Consider the following 26,027-nt stretch of genomic DNA (forward strand, 5'->3'; position numbering starts at 1 on the left):
AAACGAGCGAGGTTGTGGCACAAGAACCCCCTCCCCCTTCAGCTACCTAGTAGTTTTGATTTCGGGGTTGTTCTGGCACCAGTTGCCCCCCTTTTGTTGTTGTTTTTTTTTTTTAAATCCTTGTTGGACCAAGCTCGGAGTTTTTGGTTGCATCGACCACTCCGAGCAACCTTTTGTTTTAAAATAATATTTAAGACTTTCCTTATGCTTGCGAATTAGAAAAATTTCTCATACTAACTTGTGGCCGGACCGATTTCTCATCCGAAAATATTGTTGTGCAATGAAGTGAAAACTATATCCGAATCCCCGAACATTTAATCCGGAATTCTTTATATTTTTTTTTGAAAAACGAAGTGAGACTTCGGTTTTTTTTTTTTATGAAGTGAGACTTCGGATTTTTGTACAAAGTTTAACTTCGGTTTTAATAAGCTCTTTGCAGCGCTTAACTCCGGTAATTTTACGCGGAGCAATTATACGAAGTTTAACTAGGGTAATATTTTTTTTTTTTTGAAAAATTTGTTTCGTTATGCGAAGTTAAACTTCGGCTTATTATTCGAAGCAAGACTCCGGTGTTTTGCGAAGTAAGACTTCGACTTCTTTGTTTTCAGCGATCATCCATTCTCAACAACAAGTATTAAGTGAACTTTTGATTTTATTAAAAATGGATAGGTGGACCCAAAATGGGCTGCCTACGTACCCTTATCGGGATCAAGCCATCCGTAGTTTGGTACAAGAAAGTTAATTATAAAAACGCTTAAGATGCAGGGAATTCCAGGACCTCGGAACCGGTTTCCCTTCTGAATCTTCCAGCTAGTAAACTCCATTTCGTACTTCGCGAGTGATTTTGTATGGTCCTTCCCAGTTAGTTCCTAGTTTCCCAGCGTTGAGCTCTTCGGTGTTCTCATACACTTTTCGCAAGACTAAATCTCCGACTCCAAGAGATTTACCTCGGATTTTGGAATTATAATAGCGAGCTACGGTATTCTGATAATTCTGCATCCGAACCAAGGCTTGGTCCCGATGCTCAATAATGACATCCAGTGTGTCTCGCATAAACTCTTCGTTCTCCGAAGCTCAGAGTGGATTTATGGTCACGCGAACTCCGGGTACTTCTAGGTCGGCTGGGACTACGGCATCAACCCCATATACTAAAGAAAAAGGTGTCTCGTTTGTAGCCCATCGAGGAGTTGTTCGGATTGCCTAGAGGTACTCCTTGGAGTTCGTCTGGCCAGCGCCCTTTGCAAGAATCCAACCTTTTCTTTAAATTAGTCAGTATAACCTTGTTCATCGCTTCGGCTTGTCCATTCCCTTGCGGATAACGAGGAGTTGACTTGCTAAGCCGTATTTTCCATTTAGCACAGAATCCCTCGAATTGCGAGGAGATGAACTGTGGGCCGTTATCCGTGACGATTTCGTGCGGAACGCCATACCGGTAGATTATGCCCTTTAGGACGACAATCGAATGTGATTGAAAGTACGCTCGCAACTTCCTTGCTGAAACTACAACTGCTAAAGCCAGCTTTTCCATCATTGGGTACCTAGGTTCGGCTCCTGTGAAAGATTTACTGATGTAAAAAATTTGCTTCTGCTCCCCCTCGTTCTTCTCGAACTAGCACTCCGCTTACTGCGCTAGCGGAGACGGCTATGTAGAGGAAGAGAGGTTCGCCGAGCTCAGGCTTTGCCAGGACTGGTGGCTCTGATAGGTATGTTTTTAGCTGGGAGAACGCTGCCTCGCACTTCTCCTCCCATGCGAAGTGCCTCCCTCCCTTCTTTAGCAACTGATAGAACGGGAGGCATTTATCCGTTGAGCAGGAAATGAAACGGTTGAGTGCTGCTATTCGTCCGTTGAGGCGCTGTACTTCTCGCAGGGTCTTTGGGGAACTCATGGACAAGAAAGCGTTGATCTGTCTTGGGTTCGCTTCGATTCCTCTCTCTGTTACGATGTAACCCAAGAATTCCCCAGACGGAACGGCGAATGTACACTTCATGGGATTGAGTTTCATCCCGAACTGGTTTAGGATCTCAAAACAGGTTCCCAAATCTGCGAGGTGTGAACTAGATTCCTTGGACTTTACTAACATGTCATCGATATAAACTTCCATGGTCTTCCCGAGCTGTTTCTCAAACATGCGATTTACCAATCGCTGGTAAGTTGCCCCGGTATTCTTCAGGCCGAATGGCATCACCTTGTAACAGTAAATTTTGCGATCCGTGATAAATGCGGTCTTTAATTGATCATCACGGTTCATCAAAATCTGATTGTACCCAGAAAAAGCATTCAGGTCAGTGAAATCGACGCAGACTCGTGACTTCCCATTTTTTTTCTTAACGACCACAGTGTTGGCGAGCCATTCCGGGTATTTCACTTCGCATATCTGCCCAGCCTTCAGTAGTCGCTCTACCTCCTTATTGACAATTTCAGCTCGCTCGGGGCCGAGCTTCCATCCCTTCTACTTCACGGATCTAGATGTCGGGTCGACATTAAGATCATGCGAGATGACCTCGGGTTTTATCCCTTGCATTTCGTCGACTGACCAGGCGTAGGTAGTTATGTTTTCCTTGAGAAAGGAAATCAAACTAGCTCGAAGTTCGCTTCCCAACCCTGCTCCAATCTATATCTCTTGGTCCGGGAACTTCGGGTTAATGAAAATGGCTTCTGTGAGGTCGCATTGCAGGTGCTTCCGCACTGGGTTTTTTGCGACCTCGAGCTGTGGTTGCTATTGTATCAGGAGCTTGTGACTTGCGAGGTAACAGCTTCTCGCCACTCTCTGACTTCCCAGAATTTCCCAAACTCCTTGCGGAGTTGGGAACTTGACGCACTGGTGGTATGTCGACGGGACCGCCTTCATCTGGAAAAGCCAAGACGTCATTACTATTGCATTATAGGCCACAGGTCGGTCAAAGACATCGATATTTCACTAGTGAACGAGACTAGTGGAGATGGACGTCCCGTGATGTGCTCCTTTCCGATGCCCATCCTGGTGAGAATTTCCAGAAAGATTAAATCTACCGAGCTTCCCGTGTCTACCAGGATTCGACACACCTCATGATTCGCTACGTCAAGTGAAATAACGAGTGCATAATCATGAGGAGAGTCAAGGTCCTCTGTTTCCTTTTCCGAAAATGTGATCTCCGGCAGATCACTTGGAACGAGCTTCGTCCGTTTAGGTGCTGGACTAGTGAGCTTACGCTGGTGGTCTTTGATTGCTGTTATTGAATTGTGAAACAACCATGAACCTCCCATGATTACGTCGATTCGCTTCTTAGGACCTGCGTCCTCTCCAGCCAGCTTTAACTTTTTAGGTAAGGGAACATCTTCACAGAGTTCGGACACCGTTTTTGGGTCCATCTCGTCAATCGAAACATTCGGCATCTTGCCAAATACAAATTTTTCAGCAAGAAGGTGCATTAACTTCTTGCAATCCCGAGTTGAGTGTCCGTTAGTTTTGTGAAGCGTACAGTACGCGTTCTCGTCTCGGACCCATTTGTTACTTGGGGGCACTCCACTCTTAGAGCGTGGTGAAAATGGTGGTTTGGATGGTGAACCCTTAGGGGAACCTTTTTGTGGTGACTTGTCGACCGCGTAAGCTCCGGGTCCTGACTTCAGAATTGATGGAGGTATCTTTTTAACAGGAGATTCGAAACGGGGCTTGGAGATTGCTTTATGCTTCTCGACACCCGTGGCTTTTTCTTCTTCTGCTATTATCCAGTTCAAAGCTCGATGAAGAGCATCCTGGATGGTAGCAAACCGGTTCATAGTCAACTCCTCCCAGAAGCGAGACTCGTGCCAAAGGCCTTTTTTCAGAGCGGCTAAGGCGGTTGAGTCCAAAAACCCGGGTATCTGGACTTGGACCTCCTTAAACTTTGTGATGTATGAGCGGAGTGACTCTCCAGCTTTTTGGCTAAGGTTCCATAGTTGTGCGTCCGTTACGGCTGTTTCCATCAAGCTCGAGTACTGCTTGATAAAAGACGTCAAAATTCCATAAAGTTACTGATGGAGCCGGAGGCCAAGGACCCGAACCAGAGCAGAGTGGGTCCGTAGAAAGTTTCAGCGAACAGTTTGCAGTAGCCGGCGTCCGGCTCGTGAGGCTCAAGGTCCACTCAACTTACTGTGAGTAGGAAGCTCTTGAGGTGCGCAGCCGGATCTCCTTTTCCTTCGTAACTAGCAAATTTTATTTTTTCTGACATCCTTTACACGGACTCTGGCTATGTGGTCAGAAAAAGGAGACCGTTTTGACTCTTCGATTACCCGAGAGATATCCGGTCCTGAAGTAGTAGCATTATGCACCATAGACCGCATGTCTCGGATCTCATCCTGAATTCAATGGAGTTCGGGGTTGGCTGCAGTACCCGGGGTAAGGTTCTCCTGAAAAGGATTCCCTCCCACAGGAGGAGGAACCCGAGCCGAGGGCACCGAGGAAGTAGAGACTTCGGGCTGGACCGGGGTACGATTATCCCCAGCAGGATGTGGGTTGGTGTTATTCCCTGGGTTTGCCGCCGCCGACGCTTGCTGCAGATTGAGGGGCGGGAGTACGCCGGAGAGGTCCGGAGTGCGCCGCGGCAGATTCTGCTCGACAGAAAGGAGGTCTACACGGTCGGCATAGGCCCGGTGGGAGGCTGAAAGATCAGCGACCGAACCGACAACTGCTTTCAGACGAGTGGAGACTCGCCCTTCCTAACTTGCAAGGCGTTCGGAAAAAGTGATAGATGTTGCTTGCTGGCGGTCTGATTTTTCTACCAGATCTTGCAAGAGTTTCTGGATTGACTCCATAGTTACCTGATTGGGAGATTCGTGGGCCATAGCGAGGTTGAAAGATGAAAGTCGGAACTATTCAGAGTGCAAGTGAAAGTTAGCCCCTCCTTCTAGCGCCAAATGTGAGAACTGGATCTGAGTTCTCCTTCCAAGGTGTTTTTCCGAGCAGAGGATACTATTGTTGTCAAAGGTTCCGAACTGTATTCTTAGACTAAGTGTTATAAACTGAAAACGTGTGTTATTATTCGTTTAGAATTTTTTCCATCCCCTCTACAGTCATCATACCCCCGCTATTTATTCCACTGTATTACAATTAAATACCAAATCAATTCACTCCGTTAATCTTGCTTTCTCATTTAAGCTAACTTAATACAGAGAATCTTTTGACCGTTTCCCGATCTCCGAAGTGACATGGGAGATCAGCTAGCATCGCTTTTCTTCGCTCGGCGGGCTTAGCAGGCTCCCTTCGCATTGGGTTTGGGCCCATTTAGTCAGTGCATCTTGGGCCTCGGCCCATAACCCAGAATGCGAATCGCGGTATCAACAACGCCCATGGTGGGATAGACAGCCTTTGATGAGACGACAGCGGAAGCTAAAGAGCAGGCTCCTAGCGCGTTGAGCAAGGTGGAGTTCAGCTACACTGTGATAGTTAGAGTGCTTTATGTCTGGCTAAGAATCAAGTCTATCATGGTAGAAAGAAGCACATGTAAGTAAGATATCACAATATCTGAGAGTTATCAGTTTCAGGTGTGATTTTACTACAGAAGGTGCACACGTCTGAGAATGCAGCTGATCTGGTGACCAAGCCAGTCACTTGGATCTGCTCCAGGTCTTTCATTTCTAGATGAAGACAAAAGGTTCCCCCAAAAGCCTACAAGGAGTTGAAGTTGAAGTCAATGAGATTTCATCGTCAAGGTGGAGTATGTTCGTCTTGTGTGACTTGAAATCTCTGAAGACCTCTACAAAGGTGTAAAAGAATGTGTAAGGTGTACAAGGCTTTTACTAGGCTTTTGTAGAGACTCAAGGCATCCGGCTCATGGTGGATTAGTTGGCCTATATAAGGCATTCTGTTTTCTGAAGAAGAATTTAGCCTAAGTGAGGTATTCTGGATTCTGAAGAAGTATTTGACTTCAACGAGGAATTCTAGCTTCTAGCGGAGCTTCTGAATCGTTTGAGCATCTGGCTCGTTAGAGCTTCTGGCTCTTTTGAGCATCTGAATCGTTTGAGCATCTGGCTCGTTGGCATCTGGCTCGCTGGAACTTCTGGCCCGTTTAAGCTTTTGCTCGTTTGAGCATTTGGCTTCCGAAACAGCAGTATGTTCTTTGTTGAAGGAACATGTGGCTCTAGTAGGAGCATCTAGATTCTGAAACAGCAGCTTGTTCTTTGTTGAAGGAACATCTGGCTCTAGTAGGAGCATATAATTTTATGAAAAACAGCCATTTCTCTGTTGAAGACGACATGCTTATAGCTGCCAAACAGATGAGTGATATACAGAAATTAAAAAATCTGCTAAGTGTTGAGTTTGAGATGAAGGATCTAGGCGCATCAAAGAAGATTCTAGGAATGGAAATCCTTAGAGACATAAATCAGAAGAAGTTTTTCTTATCACAGAAATGCTACATTCAGAAAGTGTTGAATAGGTTTGATATGTCATCATCAAAACCTGTTCACACTCCGAGTGTTGTTAATCTTCATTTTACCAGGTTTGCTCATCAGTCTGAAGAGGAAAAGGAGTATATGTCTCGGGTTCATTATGCTAGTGTTGTGGGAAGTTTGATGTATGCAATTGTTTGTACAAGGCCAGATCTGGCACATGCAGTCAATGTTGTGAGCAGGTTCATGGGACAACCAGGAAAAGAGCATTGGCTAGCTGTGAAGAGGATTTTCAGGTACTTGAAAGGTACATCTGATGTTTGCCTCATATATGGAGGTGAGGCTCCAAGCCTGGTTGCAGACTATTCTGATTCTGATTATGCAGGAGATGTTGATAGCAGAAGATCGATGACTGGTTATGTGTTTACCTTTGGTAATTCTGTGATCAGCTGGAAAGCAACTCTGCAGCCAACTGTGACGTTATCAACTACTGAGGCAGAGTACATAGCCTTGACATAAGCTGCTAAGGAAGGTATATGGCCAAAAAAGATTGATCGGCGATCTGGGTTTGCATCATGATCAGGTTACAGTATACTGTGACAGTTTGAGTGCGATCGGTTTAGCCAAGGATCAGGTCCACCATGAAAGGACCAAGCATATTGATGTTGAGATATCATTTCCTGAGAAATGAAAAGCGGATTCAAGTGAAGAAAATAAGGACATATGACAATCCTGCTGATATGTTCACTAAACCGGTTCCTCAGAGCAAGTTTAAACATTGTTTAGACTTGTTGAATATCTCAAGCTGTTAATCGCCTAGGTGGGCGATGCCTCTAATGAGGCATCATGTCCCTGTAGGGACATCAGACCTCTGATAAGGCATTAGGTCCCTGAAGGGACATCATGCCTCTGAAGAGGCATGAGGCTCCTGATGGAGCGTCTAGTATTATTGGTATTATGATTAGTATTATTGGTATCTTTGCTTTTCCAGCTTTTATGGTTTATGATTTCATACAAGATTTCAACGAAATCCCCATCGTTCCGAAAATAGAGTTAGCTTCTATGGAGTTCACGGTGCACAATATTACACAGAATCATCTTAGTGCAAATTGGGATTTGTCCATAAGGATCTCTGATGATCTACCTGGTAATTATATATGTCTTCAAGGAGACCTTCAAGCTTCCTTTCTTTACAAGAATGTTACTCTCGCTACCTCATCCCCTGAAAAGTAAGCCAAGCCTCACTATTTTTTTTTTTTACTATTTATTATTACTTAAACCGGTTTTAAATTCTTTAATTTGTCCATATATAATTTTGGATCTCTTCTATATGATCAGATACTACAACCTTAACTACCAAGACCCACAGCTTCTTAAGGTTTCAGCTGCTCTTGTTTTCGATAAAGATATTAGCAGTTCCATTGGAAAAGACATTATAAGAGAGATACAAAAGAAGAAGGAAGTGCAGTTCGCATCGCGGTTTACTCTAACTGATTGCAGAGAAAACACAACAGGAGTTATGAGTTATGAGTGCGATGAAATCACCTTGAGGTTCGAACCTGGATCAGAAGAGATGAAGGCGACTACTGTGTTTGGGAACCATCCGAACTGCGTCAATATTTGACCAAAGTCCATCTCATCACCAATTCATTAATTTTTCTTTTTTTTTTCTTTTATTCAACAGTTCATTGTTAAGTTTGAGAAAAAAGGGGCTTTGTAGAATCATGGATTTGGATTTTATTAGGTATATGGATGCTAATTTTTAAATCAGTTTTTGGATTTAGTTTTTAGATTTTAGATTTTAGTTTCAGATTTTGCCATTAGTTTTTAGTTATCTACTAGATTTTAACCTGCGGTCAATGATCTAAAATACGGACTATGCGGCCGTATATACGGTGAGTATACGGTAAATGGTGACCCACTGTACCGTTTATAGTCTAAGCGTTTTAACATATACGGGTTGGTCTAATTTGCTTACTTATACGGCGTATATACGGACAATTATACGGTTAGCGCATATACGTTCGTATTTTGTTTTTTTAAACCTTCAATCAAGCTATAAAACGAAATCTATAAATTGAAGAAACCCTAAGCTTTATTCATTTTCTACTGCCGTGACACTTTTCTCAAACTTCATTCTATATTCAGAGAGTCTTCAGGTTTTCTTTACTCCTCTTCTCTTGTTTTGATTATATGATCTTTTTTTTTTTTTGACAATCAATTATATGACCTTTCTCTTTTTGGCTTTATCATGTCTATAGTATCGTTTTTGTCTTGTTGATTATAGAACTATAATACTTAACATTGTTAAACTAGGTTTGAGTTTTGAATTTTGATACTACAAGTCGACGGAGAAGAAGAATTTGAAGATTAAAATTGGTTTATTTTTCTGTTTTCGTTTTGTTATTTCAATTATTGAGTTTTAGACTACTTGGTTTGACAATTTCATGAGTATTTTTGCAGAGATTTTAATATTTATTTTGTTTTTTTATTATATAGATTTATTTATTTATATATATATAATATATTTATAATTTTTCATATCTATATATATTTTTGGTAAAATATATTTACCGTATATATCCCGCATATACAGCCGCGTATACAGCTATACGCTAAACGGTGGTGCACCGCCCGACTAGCGCCTAGCGTATTTTAGAACATTGTACGCGGTACACCGCGTGCATATAATTTATATTATTATGTATATTTTATATTCTATTTTTTTGTTAAATATTTGATGTTTTGCAAATAGAGGAATAATTAAATTTTTCGACCGTTTGTGTAGATAAATGTTTATATTCATTTTTTAACCTGTAATATACTTCATGACTATTTGTTTGTTATATTTAGTTTGTTTTGTTTAGCGTTTGAGATTTTATTTTGATTTTTAATTATTATAACAAAAAAATAAGGGATCTAAATACATAAAAAGTCATTTATACACTATGATTAAGTCACATTTTTCCTAATGATTTAATTATTTTACACAATTTTAGTTAAATCAACTTAATTTTATATGTCAAATATTCTAATATTAATAGTGTTGACAAATAATAAAATGAGGATTTAACCCGTGTTAGCACAAATTTAATGATAATTTATTAATTCTAACATGTCGTCTTTATAACCCATCTACTATATAAGCATATTATTTAGTATTTTGAACTTTTTTAATTTTACATATTCGTAATATTTTAAATTTTTTATTAAGTTTATATATATATATATATTAATTATAATATTTAAATAAATATGAATCGAAATTCTTCTTACGTTAAGAATCAAAACTCACATGTTTTAGAAAACAAAATAGGAATCAAATTGTTGTTTTCTTGGTTTGCAAAAGATTCATAGATAGAATATTTTCAATACACAATAGAAGCTGTAGTTTTACATATTCGTTATATATCATATTTTGTTTTTCCATATTGTTTTTGATGTAGTTTTTAGTTGAAATAGAATGTAAAATATTTAGGAAAGAAAATATGAAGTAGTGTTGTTTTGGAAACTTTTAAAGGGTTAATGTTGTAAATAAAAATTTAAATAAGCAAAACTAAAATGGCATAACAATAAATATACTTCAAAAATTCATTAGTAGATCTTTTTTATGGCGTTTGAAGCTTTTGCACTACATTAAAAAAGTTTAGTATTCTTAAAATGAAAAATTGCTATCTTATTTTTCAATCCCCTTTGGTACATAACATTATTTTGTATACTATATAATTTTAATAAGTTGGTTACAAATAGGTTATAGATTAATTGGTTATAAGTTAAATAGTGGGTACAACTTTAATTTATTTTCTGAAAATTTTATTACTAGATCACGTTGTTTGCAAAAATCTTAAAGAGAATATTTTAAAGAATCATTTTATATCATCTAACTTACCATATTAATTTCCTTTATTAAATTATTAATCAAATAAAATCCTTTGATATCTAACTTAACATATTAATTTGTTAATTATCATTATATACTTCACCTCTCATTTTTATATATGGGTCTATTTTGTGAAACAGATAAATTATCATATTATTTATTATAATTAAAAATTTAGTTTTATTTCCTGATATACCATAAGTCGAATTTTTAAAAACATATATAAATTTTTCAATCTATAAAATATTCAAGGTTTAGTAATATTATTCTTTAAAATTAATATATATTGAATTACAAAATATACTGAGTAACATGTCAAAATTTGAATATTTATATTCAATTTCATATATTTTATAATTTTATAATGATATTCAAGTCATGATGTATAATATATATTGTTGAAATAACTTCACATGCATAAACTAATACAACATATTAGAATTTTATTTTAAAATATGATATATATATATATATATATAAAAGTTTGCATAAAATAAAATTTAACCAGTATTATTGCACGAGTACTTATCTAGAATCATTAGCAATATAAAATTTACAAAATATGTATCTTTTTCAATTCATTATATATAGCATATGATTAAATTTCAACTCGTGCTCTAGCACCGGTCTTAATCTAGTAACATTAAGAAAACGCTATGGTAATTCTCGCAATAATAGGTCTAATACATTTGACAACGGTTTTTATATTGCTATCGTTTCGTCATCGTTTTCCACGAGATTTGGTTTCGAAATTCAAATTTCAATTGAGAATTTTGAGTTCTAGAAATCAATTCAGAATAAATGAAAAAACAAAATGATGTAATATTTAAACATACAAATTCACGAACAATAACAAATCCTCTGAATAAGCAAGACAAAAATGAGCCTACTTGATCTTCTTCATATGCCTTGAGTGAAGACGAGAGCATAGCACTTAAGAGGAGATGTTAAGGTACATTAGACTAATCTCAGCTTTTTGTAAACAATGAGATATCTAAATTATCACAACACCAATGTTAAGGCGTAATGACTGAATCATATATGTAAGCTAACAAAATTTATCTATTATAACGTTCTAAAGTATACAAAAACGAAAATATAATTTGTGACTAACACAACTTCAAACGAAAATAGTTTTGTAGAGCTAGCAAAATGTGATATATGTTTAGATTTTTAAATTATTTTCAAAAAGATTTTCAGTATGACATGATATTGAAATAGTTATCGTGGGTGATAATGAGCACATATGTAAACTCGGTAATAACACACTAAAAAAAAAAGGAAACCTAAAAATGGGAATACTAGATACTGTATATAGCTTCCAAAATCAAGAAATAGAAAAGGAAACACATATAGAAATCGTAATATACATATATCCTAAATAATATGTATCATATGGTGTATATATATAACTCATTATTCCTAACCATATAAACATGTATAATACATATATATATACAATCTCAGCTTTCGTTTCCCGCTAGCTCCACAAAAGTCCTCTACTCACTCAATCGCGCGAATGAGTCACGACCCGATTCACCGCGTGTGCGATGTCGTTTGCATCATGGCCTTTATTGGTGGTATAGCTCTTTTGGTTTGGGGCTTGCATATACAAACTCCACCGCCGGATATAAAATTAGCTTCTATGAATTTCACGGTGCTTAATATAACAGAAAACCGTCTTAGTGCAAATTGGGATTTATCCATAAGTCTCCCTGATTATCTTCCTGGTTATTATATATGTCTTCAAGGAGATGTTCAAGCTTCCTTGCTTTACAAGAATGTTACTCTTGCTACCTCATCCCCACAAAAGTAAGCAATTTTTATAATTTTCTTAGTACTATTTATCATAATTTACTTATGGATATTCTTTAATTCTTTTAATGTAGTTTTAGAACTAATTGAATCTTCTATATGATCAGATACTACAATCTCTTTCGCGATACACGATATTACAACATAATCAAATACCACGATTCGCAACTTATTAAGGTTTCAGCACTTGTTTCCGGTGAAAATATCAGCGGTTCGATTGGAAAAGACATTATAGAAGATATAAAAATAAAGAAGGAAGTGCACTTCACATCGCTGTTTTCTCTTACCGATTGTAGAAAAAAAGCGACAGGAGTTATAAACTATGCGTGCCATGAAGCCACTTTGAGGTTTGAACCTGGATCGGAGATGAAGGCGAATGTGTTTGGGAAACATCCAAAGTGCAGATATGTTTGGCCAACTTCATGTCCGTCACACCACTTTATTTGTATTTTTTCGTTTTTTTTTTCCAAATAGTTTATTGTTAAGTTTTGGGAATATTTTACGCTACCTAGATTTTTTTTTGTCAGGATCAGCAATTGTCCAATACCATTACTAATGATATCTGCGACCATAATATTTTTAATTTTTTAACTCTAATGAAATATATATTCTTACACCAATATCACATATATATACACAGGATATGTCATATTGCCCGTAGAAATTTGCTGGTATTAGTCTTCAAAAAAATCTTCCCGTTTCTCAAAAAAATCTTTAAATATTTTATTATGTAACTAATAGGAAGCTGGCAGGTGTAGAATTAAACTGAGAAATGTTTCTCTCCAAGAACTTTAAGAATAGTTCTCTCTCCTCTTCTCTTTTATATTATTTTATTAATTTTTAATTAAAAAATTTTGAGTGGGCAACTGGGGGAGCAACAGCGTTATACATGGTCTTAAGAACTTTATGGGTTTCCCGAACTCTAGAGAGCTCCGCGAGCTAAATTACTTTGGTACCGAACTCTTCGTATTTTGGTATCGTGGATGATGTACATGTCCTTTTATTTTTATGTCGGGACTTTAGTAAAAGATCCTGACATATTGGTGGATTTCAGGCCCAACAATAAATAATCCAGGTGATATGTTAACCTAACCCTTATTCTTGAGGCTAGAGAACAAATTGTATGGATGTTTGAGTTAGTAGAAGAAATTGGAAAAAACATGCAATTAAAAAAAAATTGAGGAAATAGAAAAATAGAAAAAGACTATATAAAAAAAAATTAAAATGAAACACTCTTAAGAAAAGAGGAAATAGAATAATGGAAATATTAGATCGCTTCCAAAATCAAGAAATAGACATACTTATAGAAGAAAAAGTACTATATCCTAAATAATAAGTATAATGGTTATGGTCGATTATATATATATATGAACTCCTTCCTAATCATTAATTTACCATCTCAAACATCTATCAAACTCTCTCGATACGGTATGAGAGAGAGAGACGACGAATCGATGAGGAGGTACTGCGCAGTGTTCAACTGCGTTTTGACCACAGCCTTTGTTATTGCTTTTCCGTTTCTCATTTGGGTATTCATAATCCCTCATAACAAAATCCCGCCACCGGTTATAACATTAGCTTCTATGGATTTCACGGTGCTTAATATTACAGAGACTCGTCTTAGTGCAAAGTGGGATTTGTCCATAGGAATATTACGAAACCAAGTTGTCTCCGCGACGGCATTGGCTACGCCTCTATACTCGACTTCAACACTGGAACGGGAGACGGTGTGCTGGCGCTTGGCAGACCATGAAATGAGGTTGTCACCGTGGAAGATGTAGTAGCCTGAAGTGGAGCGTCGGGTCGTAGGACAGCCCGCCCAATCAGCGTCAATGTAAGTAACTACACCAGTGGATGTGGTCGGATATAGCTGGAGTCCAAAGTCAAGCGTGCCTTTAACATACCAAAGAATACGTTTTAGTGCTTTAAAATGAATCTCACGTGGATCATGCATAAATAAGCAGACTTGTTGGACAGCAAAAGAGATGTTCGGGCGAGTGAAGGTTAAATATTGTAGGGCTCCGGTAGAGTGTTGGGTTTTCGACAGAGGGACCAACGGCGGCTTCGAGTTTGGTGCGAGTATCGGCCGGAGTTGTGCAAGGGTTGGAGTGTGTTATGTTAGCACGATGAAGAATATCCGCCGCATAGTTGCGTTGATTGAGAAATAGGCCAGATGTGTTCCTTTTGATGGCGATACCGAGAAAGTAGTGAAGCTCCTTGAGGTTGGTCATCTCAAATTCGTTTCTCAGGGAAGAAATGATCTGGTTGAGTAGTTGCGTTGACGAAGAGGTGAGACCAATATCGTCAACATAGAGAAGAAGATATGTTGTGCCAGTGTGGTGATGGTAAACGAAAAGAGACGAGTCAAATTTGCTCTGGACAAAACCAATACGACGTGCATACTGAGCGAAGCGGTGATTCCAAGCTATTGGAGCCTGTTTGAGGCCGTAGAGGTAGCGCCGGAGTAAGCTGACGTGGTCAGGTTTTTCTGGATCACGGAAGCCCGGTGGTTGATGCATGTACACCATTTCATCGAGGGTGCCGTTGAGGAAGGCATTTTTTACGTCGAGTTGGTGGATCAGCCATTTGCGAGAGAGAGACAATTCTAGAATGAGGCGGATGGTGGCTGGCTTGACGACTGGACTGAAGGTCTCGTCACAATCGATACCCACTTCTTGAGATTTCCCATTCGCCACCAAGTGTGCTTTATACCTAGAAAGATTGTCATATGCACCAAATTGAACGCACAATGTTAGTGTTCTCGGGCCGTGGTACAAGATCCCACGTCCTCATGCATGGCTGGATTCCAGTTAGGATCCTCTAAGGCTTTAAGATGAGAGGAAGGAAGAGGAGAGAGGGTGGTAGTATGAAGAGATAGTGGTTGTCTAGGTTTAGAGATACCTTGTTTACTGCGTGTCATCATAGGGTGAGATGGCGCAGGTGGAGGAACCGCTTGTGGAGCTGGAGCCGGCAAGGGTACCGGTACCGGAGAGGGAGGCGGCTATGGAACGGCCGAGGGTTCTGGTGTTTCGATGGGGTTGAGACGAAGAAGAGGTGAAGGTGACAAAGGTACGGGTGGTTCAGGAGTAGGAGGAGGAGTGTTTGGAACATTTTTGGAGAAAGGAAAGTTGGACTCGTCGAATATAACATGACGAGAGATAATTACCTTGCGAGTGGTAAGATCAAGGCAGCGGTATCCTCTGTGATTAGGTGGATATCTGAGGAATGCACAAGCTGTAGAACGAAAAGCGAGTTTATTAGGTGTGACGGGAAGGAGATTTGGATAACATAAGCAGCCAAAAACCTGAAGATGATCGTAGCTGGGTGGTTTGTTGAAGAGTTTTGTGAAAGGAGTTGAATTTTTTATGGAGGAAGATGGTAGGATGTTGAACAGGTGAGTTGCCATCTTCAGTGCCTTGACCCAATATGGAGGAGGCATTGATGCTTGAAACAAGAGGGAACGAACACAGTTGTTAAGTGTGCGGAGAGTGCGTTCGGCTTTGCCGTTTTGTTGAGAAATATGAGGACAAGAGAAGCGAGGGACGATGTCATGGGTGGAGAGATGAGTGAGAAACGTTTGGTTTTGATATTCACCACCATTATCGTATTGTAAAGCTTAATGCTGCGGCCAAATTGATTAGACACATAAGCCATGAATGTTAAAAAGGTTGAGAAAACGTCGAACTTTTTTCGCAATGGAAAAACCCAAAGAAAATGAGTAAAATGATTGAGATAAATAACATAGTATTTTATTCCTGTGATTCTGGGAACTGGTTAGGTCCAAACATCAGAATGAACAATTTCAAAAGGTTCAGAAACATGCGAAATAACAGAATCAAATGGTAATCGAGTGTGTTTCCCCAACTGACAAGCATGACAAAGAGGCATGTCAGTTTTAGAACAATTTATTAAACGAGAAGAAATAAAAGAGTTAAGAGTTGTGTTTCCCAAGTGTCCGAGACGACGATGCCACAACAAAGTGTTGGGAACCGTTGAGAGCATGGCTTGTGGAGACATAGAAGATGGAGTGGCCGATGGTGGTGAAGTGATGGAGTATAGAGGACCGGTGCTATTACATCGGAGAAGTCTGGTCCGAGAACAAAGGTCCTTAATATAAAAACCAACATATCAAATTCCACAGAAACAAGGTTATCTATAGTGAATTGGCGAACCGGGACAAAGTTTTTGATAATAGAGGGACAAACAAGCACATTTCTAAGATGCAAAGGTCGGTGTTTAGAAAAAAACTGATAAATAACCAAAAGAATTTGTGGGAATAGAGGATCCGTTACCAACGACAATCGATGGGGAGGAGCTCGAATTAAAAAGAGAATGTAGGGTACCTGGCTGTGACATGAGGTGAGACATAGCACCGGTGTCCATGTACCAATTTCCGTCTATTGGATCTTGCACCGCCATAGTTCCAAACGCCGCAGCTAGACTTGGCGGAAGTTGTGTTGGTTGGACAGCTGGTGGTGGTGTGTACGGAGAAGATCCGAGAACGCCGGCAGCAGGATTGGAAGTTGTCATATACGCCATGGGAGGTTGTTGGGGCCAGTTCCGCTGTGGCCACTGTGGTGTGGATGCTGGGGTTTGGAACCATGGAGGTGGCATGCGCCAGTTGTTGCCCCAGTTCTATTGTTGGCGAACACATCCTCTGCCACGTCCGCGGCCACGTCCTCTACCCCCATTTTAGTTACCGCCATGGGGGTTGTTGTGACGGGGATTGCTGTCGTTGTTGTTGTTGTTGTGGTTGCCACCGGGGGAAGTATACAACGCAGTTTGAGATGAAGATCCGATGGTGGTAGATGTTCCGGTTTTGATCTGTTTGGAGAGACGACGCTCCTCCTCAACCAGGATGGAGCGAGCAGTAGCAAACGATGGAAACGGTTGGCGATGTCGGATGATGTTGTTGATGTTGTCATATTTCTGGATGAGGCCATTAAGCATGTGCATGACCACGACTCGTCCGTGACAGGAGAATCAACGTTAGCTAAGAGATCGGAGAGTGTCTTTAGCTTTTGACAATAGTCATGGACGGAGAGGTCACCGATGGTAAGGGAGCAAAGTTCATTGTCAAGTTGAATTGCGCGTGCCTCCTTGTTGTCGTGGAAGAGATTCTCGATGGATGTCCAGATCTGACGAGCGCTGTTACGGGTTTTAAGGATGGTGTCGAGAAGAGAATGGGAGATGGTGCCATAGATCCACATTTTGACGATACCGTCGCGTTCCTTCCAAGGAGTGTCTTCGTCGTTGGCTGGAGTGGATGTACCATCGAGATGACCGTAAACACCGAAACTGTAGCAATGAGTTTCGAAAAGCTCACGCCAAGCATCGTAATTCATTTTATGATACCATGTTAAATTTGGGTTTTACTATGGGCTTCCAACTCAAAACCAATTGGCAATGAGTGGAGAGGCCCTAACCCTTTATATATCACTCAATTCCCTTTACATCTATCAGATGTGGGATCTTTTCTCCACACGCCCCCTCGAGATGATGGCTCTTTTAGCCATTAATCTTGACAGAATCCATCACTCCCCCTCGAGAAAATGCTCTCTTTTTTTAGCTATCTTGATGGAATTGGGTTTTCCTTTGGGCCATCAATTAATGGGGTAATCGGGCCTCTATCCAGGCCGGACTAGTTAACGGGCCAGCGTATGTAGGCTCTAATACCATGTTACAAACGAAGACTCGATGCCCCTTCTCATTATACTATGTCACGTATATATACAAGTGTGGATGAATGTTGTGCAAGCAATATCATATACATATGGAAATAGAATATTATGTAATCCCTTGTCTATCACTCATAATCCCTTGTCTATCATTTTGGGGCCAGACTTGGTTTATGGAATTGAACTAAATTAAATATTTATTTGGAATTACTCACTAAACCAAAACCAAAAATATGTGAATTTCAAAATCAAAAAGTGGACTGGAAATAACATAAGTTGAGTTTATAAATAGCTCTTAGTAGACTTTTAAGGGGCGATATGGTTGAAGGGAATCGTGTTTGAATAGGGTTAAAGTTAAGACTTACAAAGTGATAGCTTTATGAAAGTAGCATCAGGAGCAGAAGAAGCACAAGGCCCATGTCTCTGTTTTGAGCAGTTACAAACAAACAGAATCAAAGTCTATTCTAATTAGTTTTATCGAGTCTTCCTCTTTCTTCTTGAACATGTAAATAAAATCATAAAACTTTAATTGTGTGAAGACAATGTAACAAGAATCAAAAGTCGAAGACCTGCCACGCCTAAATATACAAATTTCTCTGGAGCTCGATTCTCTTCCCAAGCTACGGATATCTAAAATTACCTTTCCACCAATTCCCAAGAAGTTTTTTGTTTTTGTTTTTCTCGTATGAAGTTCAAAATATTCATACGATCGAGACTGACTATATTATATAACTCATTCAAAGATATATTGTTACCGGAATTCTTCAAACATATATATATATATATATATATTAGCTGAAATTCTTTGAATACACAAATATTTGATGAATAATTTTTTTTTTTCTTTTTTTTTTCTTTGGAGGCGAGTTGGATAAATCTTAATTACTCCTTTTAATTTTCTTTTCTTTAGATTTTCTTAAACATGCATATCTATTAAAATCTTGGGTGTGGAGTTGGAGTTGGAGTTGGATGTATATTACAATTACTACTCCTTTTATATATGTTCTTTATTAGATTTTCCTAAACATACTTGGAGATGTATTAATTATTGTGTGTATATATATACACCTGTTTACAGAAGACATTAGTTACGTACGATCTCTAACACTTTCAAAACGCTCTCTCATATTTTTAGTGCACTCTAAAAATATATCCTCATCTTTCTTCGATTTGATCGCCCATAGATAGAATGGAACATGAAAAAGAACCCCTAACTACAGGAGAAAAGGTCGGTATAGTGTTGATCATCGCTATTTCAGGCGTAGCCATGTTAGCTGCTTGGATGGGCCTTATGGATTATTTAAACAACAAACTTCCTCATATCGGAATTATGGACTTAATGTCAAAATTGCCGCCGTCGCCGCCAGTGCCACCTGGAATAGAATTAACTTCTATGGATTTCACGTTGCACAATATTACACAGACACGTCTTAGTGCAAAGTGGGACTTGTCGATAAGGATCCCTTATTATCTTCCTGATAGCTATGTATGTCTTAATGGAGATCTTCAAGTTGCCTTGCTTTACAAGAAAGTTACTATTGCTACCTCATCCCCACAAAAGTAAGCAAAATACACTATTATTTACTCTATTTTTAGTTTACCGGTTTATATAGATATATGTTCTTGTCTTAGAACTAAATGAATGATATGTGTTAACAACAGATACAACAATCTCCGATACCGTTCGGCTCAGCTTCTCAAGGTTTCAGCGGTTGTTTCCGAAAAAATATATCAGTGGATCGATTGGGAAAGACATAATGGAAGATGTCAAAGAGAAGAAGCAAGTGCTTTTCAGTTCGCGGGTTTTTCTTACGGATTGCAGAGAAAATATGCCAGAAGTTATGGGTTTTAGGTGCCATGTATAGAAAATGTATACTAAATGTGATGTTTTATTATGAAAAATCGTGAAGATACTTATACACTTAGAGACCTTGGAGAAGGAGTTAGAGACCTTGGAGAGGAGGTCGATAGTAGTTAATTACAAATATACACTTGACATATCTAGAATGATATTGTTTCCTTACATCTCCCCGCAAGATGAAGGGGCCTTGGACACGCCAATCTTGGATGTTAACGTTTTGAACGGTGCGCGAATGAGTGGTTTGGTGAGAGCATCGACCAGCTGTTCTTTTGTCGAAACGTGAGCAACACGTAGATCGTCGGCGGTGATTTGGTTACGTATAAAATGGTAGTCCAGGGCAAGATGTTTCATCCGAGAATGAAACACCGGGTTTGCACACAAATATGTGGCTCCGACGTTGTCGCAAAAGATGACAGGACATGATGGTATCTTGATGCGTAGTTCTGCGAGTAACGAACAAAGCCAACAAATTTCTGCACTGGTGTTAGCTACGGACCGGTATTCCGCCTCAGTGGATGAACGAGCAATGCCTTTTTGCTTCTTGGAGGACCATGAGACGGGATTCTTCCCAATGTAGACAATGTGAGCATGAGTAGAGACGTAATCATCTCGGTCTCCTGCCCAATCTGCGTCGGAAAACGCATGAATAGAGGTCGTGTTATCACGATGGAAAAAGAGACCATGTGTGGACGTGCCTGCCAAGTAACGAAGTAGTCGCTTGGCAGCTTGCCAGTGAGTAGTGGTCGGCCTGTGCATGAATTGGGATAGACGGTTGACAGCATATGATATGTCAGGCCGAGTGAAAGCTAGGTATTGGAGACTGCCGACAACTGAGCGATACTCCTTGGGATCGTTGAGTACACTCCCAGAACTAAGAGTGAGTTTTGGAGAGGAAGCCATTGGTGTCGCCACCGGTTTGGCATGGAGCATGTTGCAACGTGTGAGGAGATCAAGAATGTAACGGCGTTGAGTGAGGTAAAGACTGGCGGAGGTGCAGTGAGCTTCAAGACCAAGGAAATAATGCAAGTCTTCTGGATCCTTGATATTGAAACGTGTGGCAAGTGAATGGAGGGTTTGTTGAAGCAGGACCTTGTCGTTCCCGGTGACGAGGATGTCGTCAACATAGACAAGGATGTATATCCGGCTGGAACCACGGTGACGAATAAATAAGGAGGCGTCAGCCAAAGAATTGGTGAAACCAGCACTCAACAAGAAAGTTCTTAGTTCTTGGTACCACGCACGGGGAGCTTGTTTGAGCCCATAGAGTGCTTTGTGAAGGCAGCAGACATGATTTGGATAATTAGGATCAACAAAATCTTGAGGCTGCTCAATGTAGACTTCTTCAATAAAAGTGCCTTGAAGAAATTACGTTATTGACATCGAGTTGTTGAATTGGCCAGTCACAAGCGACGGCGGTCTGTAAAACGACGCGGATTGTTGTTGACTTGATCACCGGGCTGAAGGTATCGTTGTAGTCGATACCGGGACGTTTATTATAGCCTTTCGCAACGAGACGGGCTTTGTAACGATTAACAGAGCCGTTGGGGTGGTATTTGAGCCGGAAGATCCATTTTGTACCGACGATGTTCTGGCCAGGCTCTCGGGGAATGAGAGACCAGGTGAAGTAGCATATTTGAGAGTTGAACTCGTCGGACATTGTTGGGCGCCAGTTGTCGTCGGCGAGAGCTTGTATCACGGTATGGGGTTCTGGTGAGACAGCAGCAATTGCAAAGGCATATTTCATGTTAGGGTTGACGATGCCTTTTTGAGAGCGTGTAGTCATGGAGTGCGACGGAGGAACCGGGACCAGATTTTGTTGAGTGTTGGAGCGAGTGGAGGTAGACGACGATCCAGGAGGTGGAATTGGCTGCAGGGCTTGAGGAGATGAAGTTGGGGCTGTGGGCCGAATGGGTTGTGCATTTGTGGGCCTGATGGACTGATCGTGGTGTGGTTGGTGTTGTTGGGCCTGGGAAACTTCAGAATCGATTATCGGGGTTGAAGATGATGGAAACGACGAGGCAGATGGAGATCCGAAATCCGACGACGAAGACGTCGAGGGAGAGGTGGACTCAGGATCAGGGGATGATGTGTTTGGATCGTTGGTTGAGGAGTGTGTTGTCGAAACTGATGGGGAAAGCAACAGTGCGGTTGGTGGTGACGAATCGAGACTCGGGTCCGGCGGAGGAGCTGGAGACGAGTCGACGAGTGGAATCACTGCAGCTGGAGGCACCCAACGTGTCGAAGCAGGTGTTTCTGGAGGCAACGAAAGCTCGGAGAATGGAAATTTGTCTTCGACAAAACGAACATGTCGAGATATATACAAACGAGAGATTGAAGGGTCGAAACAAAGGAAGGCACTTTGGGTAAGGGAATAACCTAAGAAGATGCAGGGACTGGAACAAGGCTCAAGTTTGTGAGAGTTGTATGGGCGAAGCCAAGGAAAGCAAAGGCAACCGAAGACTTTGAGTTTGGAATAATTTGGGGCGGTGCCAAAGAGAAGGTGGAAGGGAGATGAGAGTCGGAGAACTGGTGTGGGCATGCGGTTTATGAGGTAAACGGCGGTGACAAAGGCATAGGTACATGAAGCACATTAGTAAGAGTAAGAGGACGAGAGGACGAGGGAGTAGAGAGGGAACCCGTGTTGAGGATTGGGAGACCAGTACCGTCACCAATGACAACTTCTTCACCACCATTGTAAGGGTGGTGGAGAGAGAGATTGGCTAAGTCAGAGGTGATATGATGCGTTGCACCTGTGTCCATGACCCAAGGATTGGATGACGATCCGTGAGCAAGGTTCGCTCGAGGGAGCCACTGTGTAGGTAGAGTGGGCAGCAGAGGAGGCTTAGAAGAAGACTGATATTGGGGACAACGCCGCGCATAGTGACCTTGTGTGCCACAGATCTGGCAACGACCAAGATACGGTCTGTTGGAGCGGTTTTGACCAGATGATTGGTTGTTGGACCAGCCGGAGTTGGGAGAGGATTGACGCTGCGAGTTGGGTTTGGAGTTGTTACGGTTGTGGTTGTTGGTGTAGTTAGCAGTGATGGGAAAGGAGGTTGCTTGGGAGCAGTCGAGAGCTTCACCTCATGATTTAGAAGTTTCTCGTGCAGCTCGGTGATGGTTGGCGAGACCTCACGTCCTTCGGTTTGATCAACGATGGGTTTGTATTCATCAGGGAGGCCTTTGAGAATGCACTCGATCTGGTCATCATGATCTTCCGGCTTGCCGAGGAGAGCAAGCTGATCAAATCTGATGGTCAGCCCTTGGACATACTCATCAATGGATCAAGTGCCTTTCTTCCAGTTCTCAATTTGGTGTTTCAGTTGACGGATGTGACCTCTGCTTGGACTGGCGTAGGTGGAGGCGAAAGTGGACCATACTTTAGCAGCAGTGGTGGCACGAGATAGGAATGATTGAATAGTGAGGGAGATGGCACCAAGGAGGGTACTGTAAAGCAGCTTATCTTGCCGCTTCCAGGTGGTGTATTTGGGGTTGATAGAGGTGACACCGCCAGTGGTCACCGTGGGTTCCAGGGGAGCAACAGATCCGTCAAGGTACGAGACAAGATCGTATCCGTCAAGCAATGCATGGACTTGGTGGCTCCACATGAGGTAGTTGGTGGAGGAAAGCTTGGTGACATTAATCATGTTGATGTTGAGCAGAGAGGGAGTTGTGAGAGGCACAACTTCGGTGGTGGGTGTGACCTCAAGGAGAGAATCATTGGTGTATGTGGACGACATGATAGGAGAGTGTAGGAGAGGATGAGAAAGAAAATTTGAGAACAGTGGCTGAGAAAAAGAAAATTAGGTCTAGGTATCGTTATTGCTCTGATACCATATAGAAAATGTATACTAAATGTGATGTTTTATTATGAACAATCGTGAAGATACTTATACACTTAGAGACCTTGGAGAGGAGGTGGATAGTAGTTAATTACAAATATACACTTGACATATCTAGAATGATATTGTTTCCTTACACCATGAAGCTACCTTGCGGTTCGAACCTAGATCCGAGATGAAGGCGACCATATTTGGGAAACACCGACCATATTTGGGAAACACCCAACATGCATCAATTTTTAACCAAGTCCACTACATGTCTACATCACAAGTTCATTGTTTCGTGTTTTCTTGTTTCTTTCACCAATTCATTGTTAAGTTTGCAAACTTCACGGAGGCATTTTTTTTTTGGTTAAAACTTTACTAAGGTTCTTTTTTTAAAAAATATATGCGGTAATATTTAATTAAATTGGTTTTCTAGACTTTCGATTTTAATTATATTTTTTCAGCTCTAATGATAGGTTTATGGAAAGTGAAAACTTATTCTTCTTAACTAATATCAAAAAAAAAAAAAAAACTAATATCAAACTAGTGTATGTTTTCCCAAAACCTTGAATTAATTAAAAGTTATAATTATAGAAGATAGTACTGAAGAGTAAATTCACTGAAGACTAGCTAAATCTGATATTAAATATACAAACTTTAGGTAAAAAAAAAAAGTATATAAATCATAGTTAGGCCTTTTCAAGGTACAATATGGGCCGTTAACAACAAATTACTTTAACCAAATGTGTGCAAAATTTCAATACTTTGGCCCAAAAATAATGAAGTGGGATAGGAGAAGTAATTAAAAAAGTCAAGGATTAAAAACACTTTTGAAGAAAAGGGCCATTCCAAGAATTGAACTTAGGACCTCTCGCACCCTAAGCGAGAATCATACCACTAGACCAAATGCCCAATTTTGACAAAAGTTTCACTGTAATATTACATAAACAAAGTCACTAAATCATCCACATCTGTTTTGTTTACCTAAACTATATGATTATGATTCAAAGAGTATTTAGTAAATTTATTATTGAACCGACGCGAGATTGAAGAATATTTTTATTGGAATAGTCTTACTTCTAAAACCATCATCCTTTGTAAGTTGAAAAAGTTTAACCTAAAACCTTTAAAATGTTACAAAACAAACAAAGCCACCTTAAAGAAACTGGCAAAAAAATCTATTCTAAATTTCATAAAAAAAGCCCTTGGATTTACTAATTCTAGCACATGGCATTGATAGTTAAATTTTCCTCAACCATCACACCAAAAATCACAAAATCGCCACTTTCACAAACACCCAAAATTGCAAGGTCCTAAAATAACCCAAAAGAAAAAATCCAATTCCCCTAGCTCAACAATGCACCCTAATTAATCCCCTCAATTAACCTCACCGACTATAACCGGTAAACTCAACCTACAAGCAACCTAGCAATGGTTGTCGCTAAGTTGTATATTTCATATATATACAAATACATATATATATATATATATATATTTCCCATCATCGATAGGAAATATTTTTCTACCATTTTTACTATATATATAGATATGTTCCTTTTTTTAATTATGTTTTTTTGTTAAAGATTTGTATTATGTTATTGATAATATATGAAGGAAAAACAAACAATAAGAGGATTAATAAATAAAAAACAGATCTTAATTACTTAATAAAAATAATTATTACACCCATATCTTATAATATATTATAATATAACCTAAAACAATAAAAAAAAAATTACATTACATCATCACGTAAAAATAAATAAAGAAATAAAAAACCTTGAGGCGTCTCTCATCTTCACCAATCCTAAAAATTTTATTTTTAACTAAAAATTTTGTAGCCATATAATTAAGTTTTTTCTTTCTTTTTAGTTTTGTGTCTGGTTTAAAGTCTTGTCTTTGAGGTGTGGTGTTACCGTGTGCGGTAAGGAGGAGAAGGAAAGGCTTGTGCTTGTAGACTTGTGTCTCTCTGCGCAATTCGGTAACTCTACGATCATCTTTCTTCTTTCTCTTTCATTTTTCTCGAAGCGTTTTTTTTTTTTTCCTTCTGTAAAATTCTTATCTCGGAGCGCCGTAATGTGAATTTAATCTGAGGATTAAGTTAAGATCGACTTCATTGTTTCTTTTTTTTTTCTCGATTTTTTTTTGCTTTGATTGTTCCTCTACTTGCTTAGATCTACTTCTTTTACTTGAGATTGTCTTTTTGTTTGCTTTGATTGAAGTGTTCTTGAAATTATAAGATGTGGTTTTCTTGATTTTTAAAAAAGATCAAAAAAGGATTTATTTTTATTTCTGCCCTGTAGCTAAATTTTAACATGAATCCTCAAATTCGTGGACTTGTTTGTTTTACCCAAATTCTCAAACCCTTTTAGTTTTGGTGAAATTGCGTTTGCTTTCGAGATGCACAGTGTGGTGATCTATTTAGCTACTAAGTTTTTTTTGGTGTTGGGTTTGATGAAGCTCTGGCAAAATTATAAACCATGGTTGGAGGAAGTAGTGCACAGAAGCTAACTACGAATGATGCACTTGCATATCTCAAAGCTGTCAAGGATAAGTTTCAAGATAAACGTGAGAAGTACGATGAGTTTCTTGAGGTTATGAAAGATTTTAAAGCTCAGAG

General features: G+C 39.8%; 4 protein-coding genes, 1 non-coding gene and 1 pseudogene across 5 annotated transcripts in view; 4 read left to right on the forward strand and 2 right to left on the reverse strand.

Moving 5' to 3' along the window:
- LOC104753738 lies at window positions 1,136–1,528 on the reverse strand. Its single transcript, XM_010475943.1, has one exon. It carries the CDS (start codon window positions 1,526–1,528, stop codon window positions 1,136–1,138), a length of 393 nt encoding a protein of 130 aa, XP_010474245.1.
- Window positions 7,250–7,970, forward strand: LOC104753739. The gene is made up of 2 exons (XM_010475945.1): window positions 7,250–7,575; window positions 7,685–7,970. Exons 1-2 carry the CDS (start codon window positions 7,250–7,252, stop codon window positions 7,968–7,970), a joined length of 612 nt encoding a protein of 203 aa, XP_010474247.1.
- LOC104753740 lies at window positions 11,746–12,810 on the forward strand. Its single transcript, XM_010475946.1, has 3 exons — window positions 11,746–12,038; window positions 12,149–12,439; window positions 12,783–12,810. The coding sequence occupies exons 1-3, from the start codon at window positions 11,746–11,748 to the stop codon at window positions 12,808–12,810; spliced, it is 612 nt and encodes a 203-aa protein (XP_010474248.1).
- LOC104753741 lies at window positions 19,050–23,877 on the forward strand (annotated as a pseudogene).
- Window positions 24,248–24,319, reverse strand: TRNAP-AGG. The gene has a single exon. It is a non-coding gene; the product is annotated as a tRNA-Pro (tRNA).
- Window positions 25,262–26,027, forward strand: part of LOC104750856 (paired amphipathic helix protein Sin3-like 4) — a gene marked incomplete in the record, with an annotated part of 7,202 nt that continues 6,436 nt past the window's right edge. Inside the window, 2 exon segments of the mRNA XM_010472704.2 lie at window positions 25,262–25,388; window positions 25,868–26,027. Of these exon segments, the coding sequence (XP_010471006.1) occupies window positions 25,888–26,027 (140 nt within the window).

The sequence above is a fragment of the Camelina sativa genome, chromosome 16 (genome assembly GCF_000633955.1).
Source record: "Camelina sativa cultivar DH55 chromosome 16, Cs, whole genome shotgun sequence".
Taxonomy (NCBI): Eukaryota; Viridiplantae; Streptophyta; class Magnoliopsida; order Brassicales; family Brassicaceae; genus Camelina; species Camelina sativa.

Coding starts and splice junctions, on each gene's coding strand:
- LOC104753738 (XM_010475943.1), bottom strand. CDS start 1,528: ATGGAAAAGCTGGCTTTAGCAGTTGTAGTTTCAGCAAGGAAGTTGCGA.
- LOC104753740 (XM_010475946.1), top strand. CDS start 11,746: ATGAGTCACGACCCGATTCACCGCGTGTGCGATGTCGTTTGCATCATG. Junction 12,039..12,148: donor GCTACCTCATCCCCACAAAA/GTAAGCAATTTT, acceptor CTATATGATCAG/ATACTACAATCTCTTTCGCG. Junction 12,440..12,782: donor GTGTTTGGGAAACATCCAAA/GTGCAGATATGT, acceptor TGTAACTAATAG/GAAGCTGGCAGGTGTAGAAT.
- LOC104753739 (XM_010475945.1), top strand. CDS start 7,250: ATGCCTCTGAAGAGGCATGAGGCTCCTGATGGAGCGTCTAGTATTATT. Junction 7,576..7,684: donor GCTACCTCATCCCCTGAAAA/GTAAGCCAAGCC, acceptor CTATATGATCAG/ATACTACAACCTTAACTACC.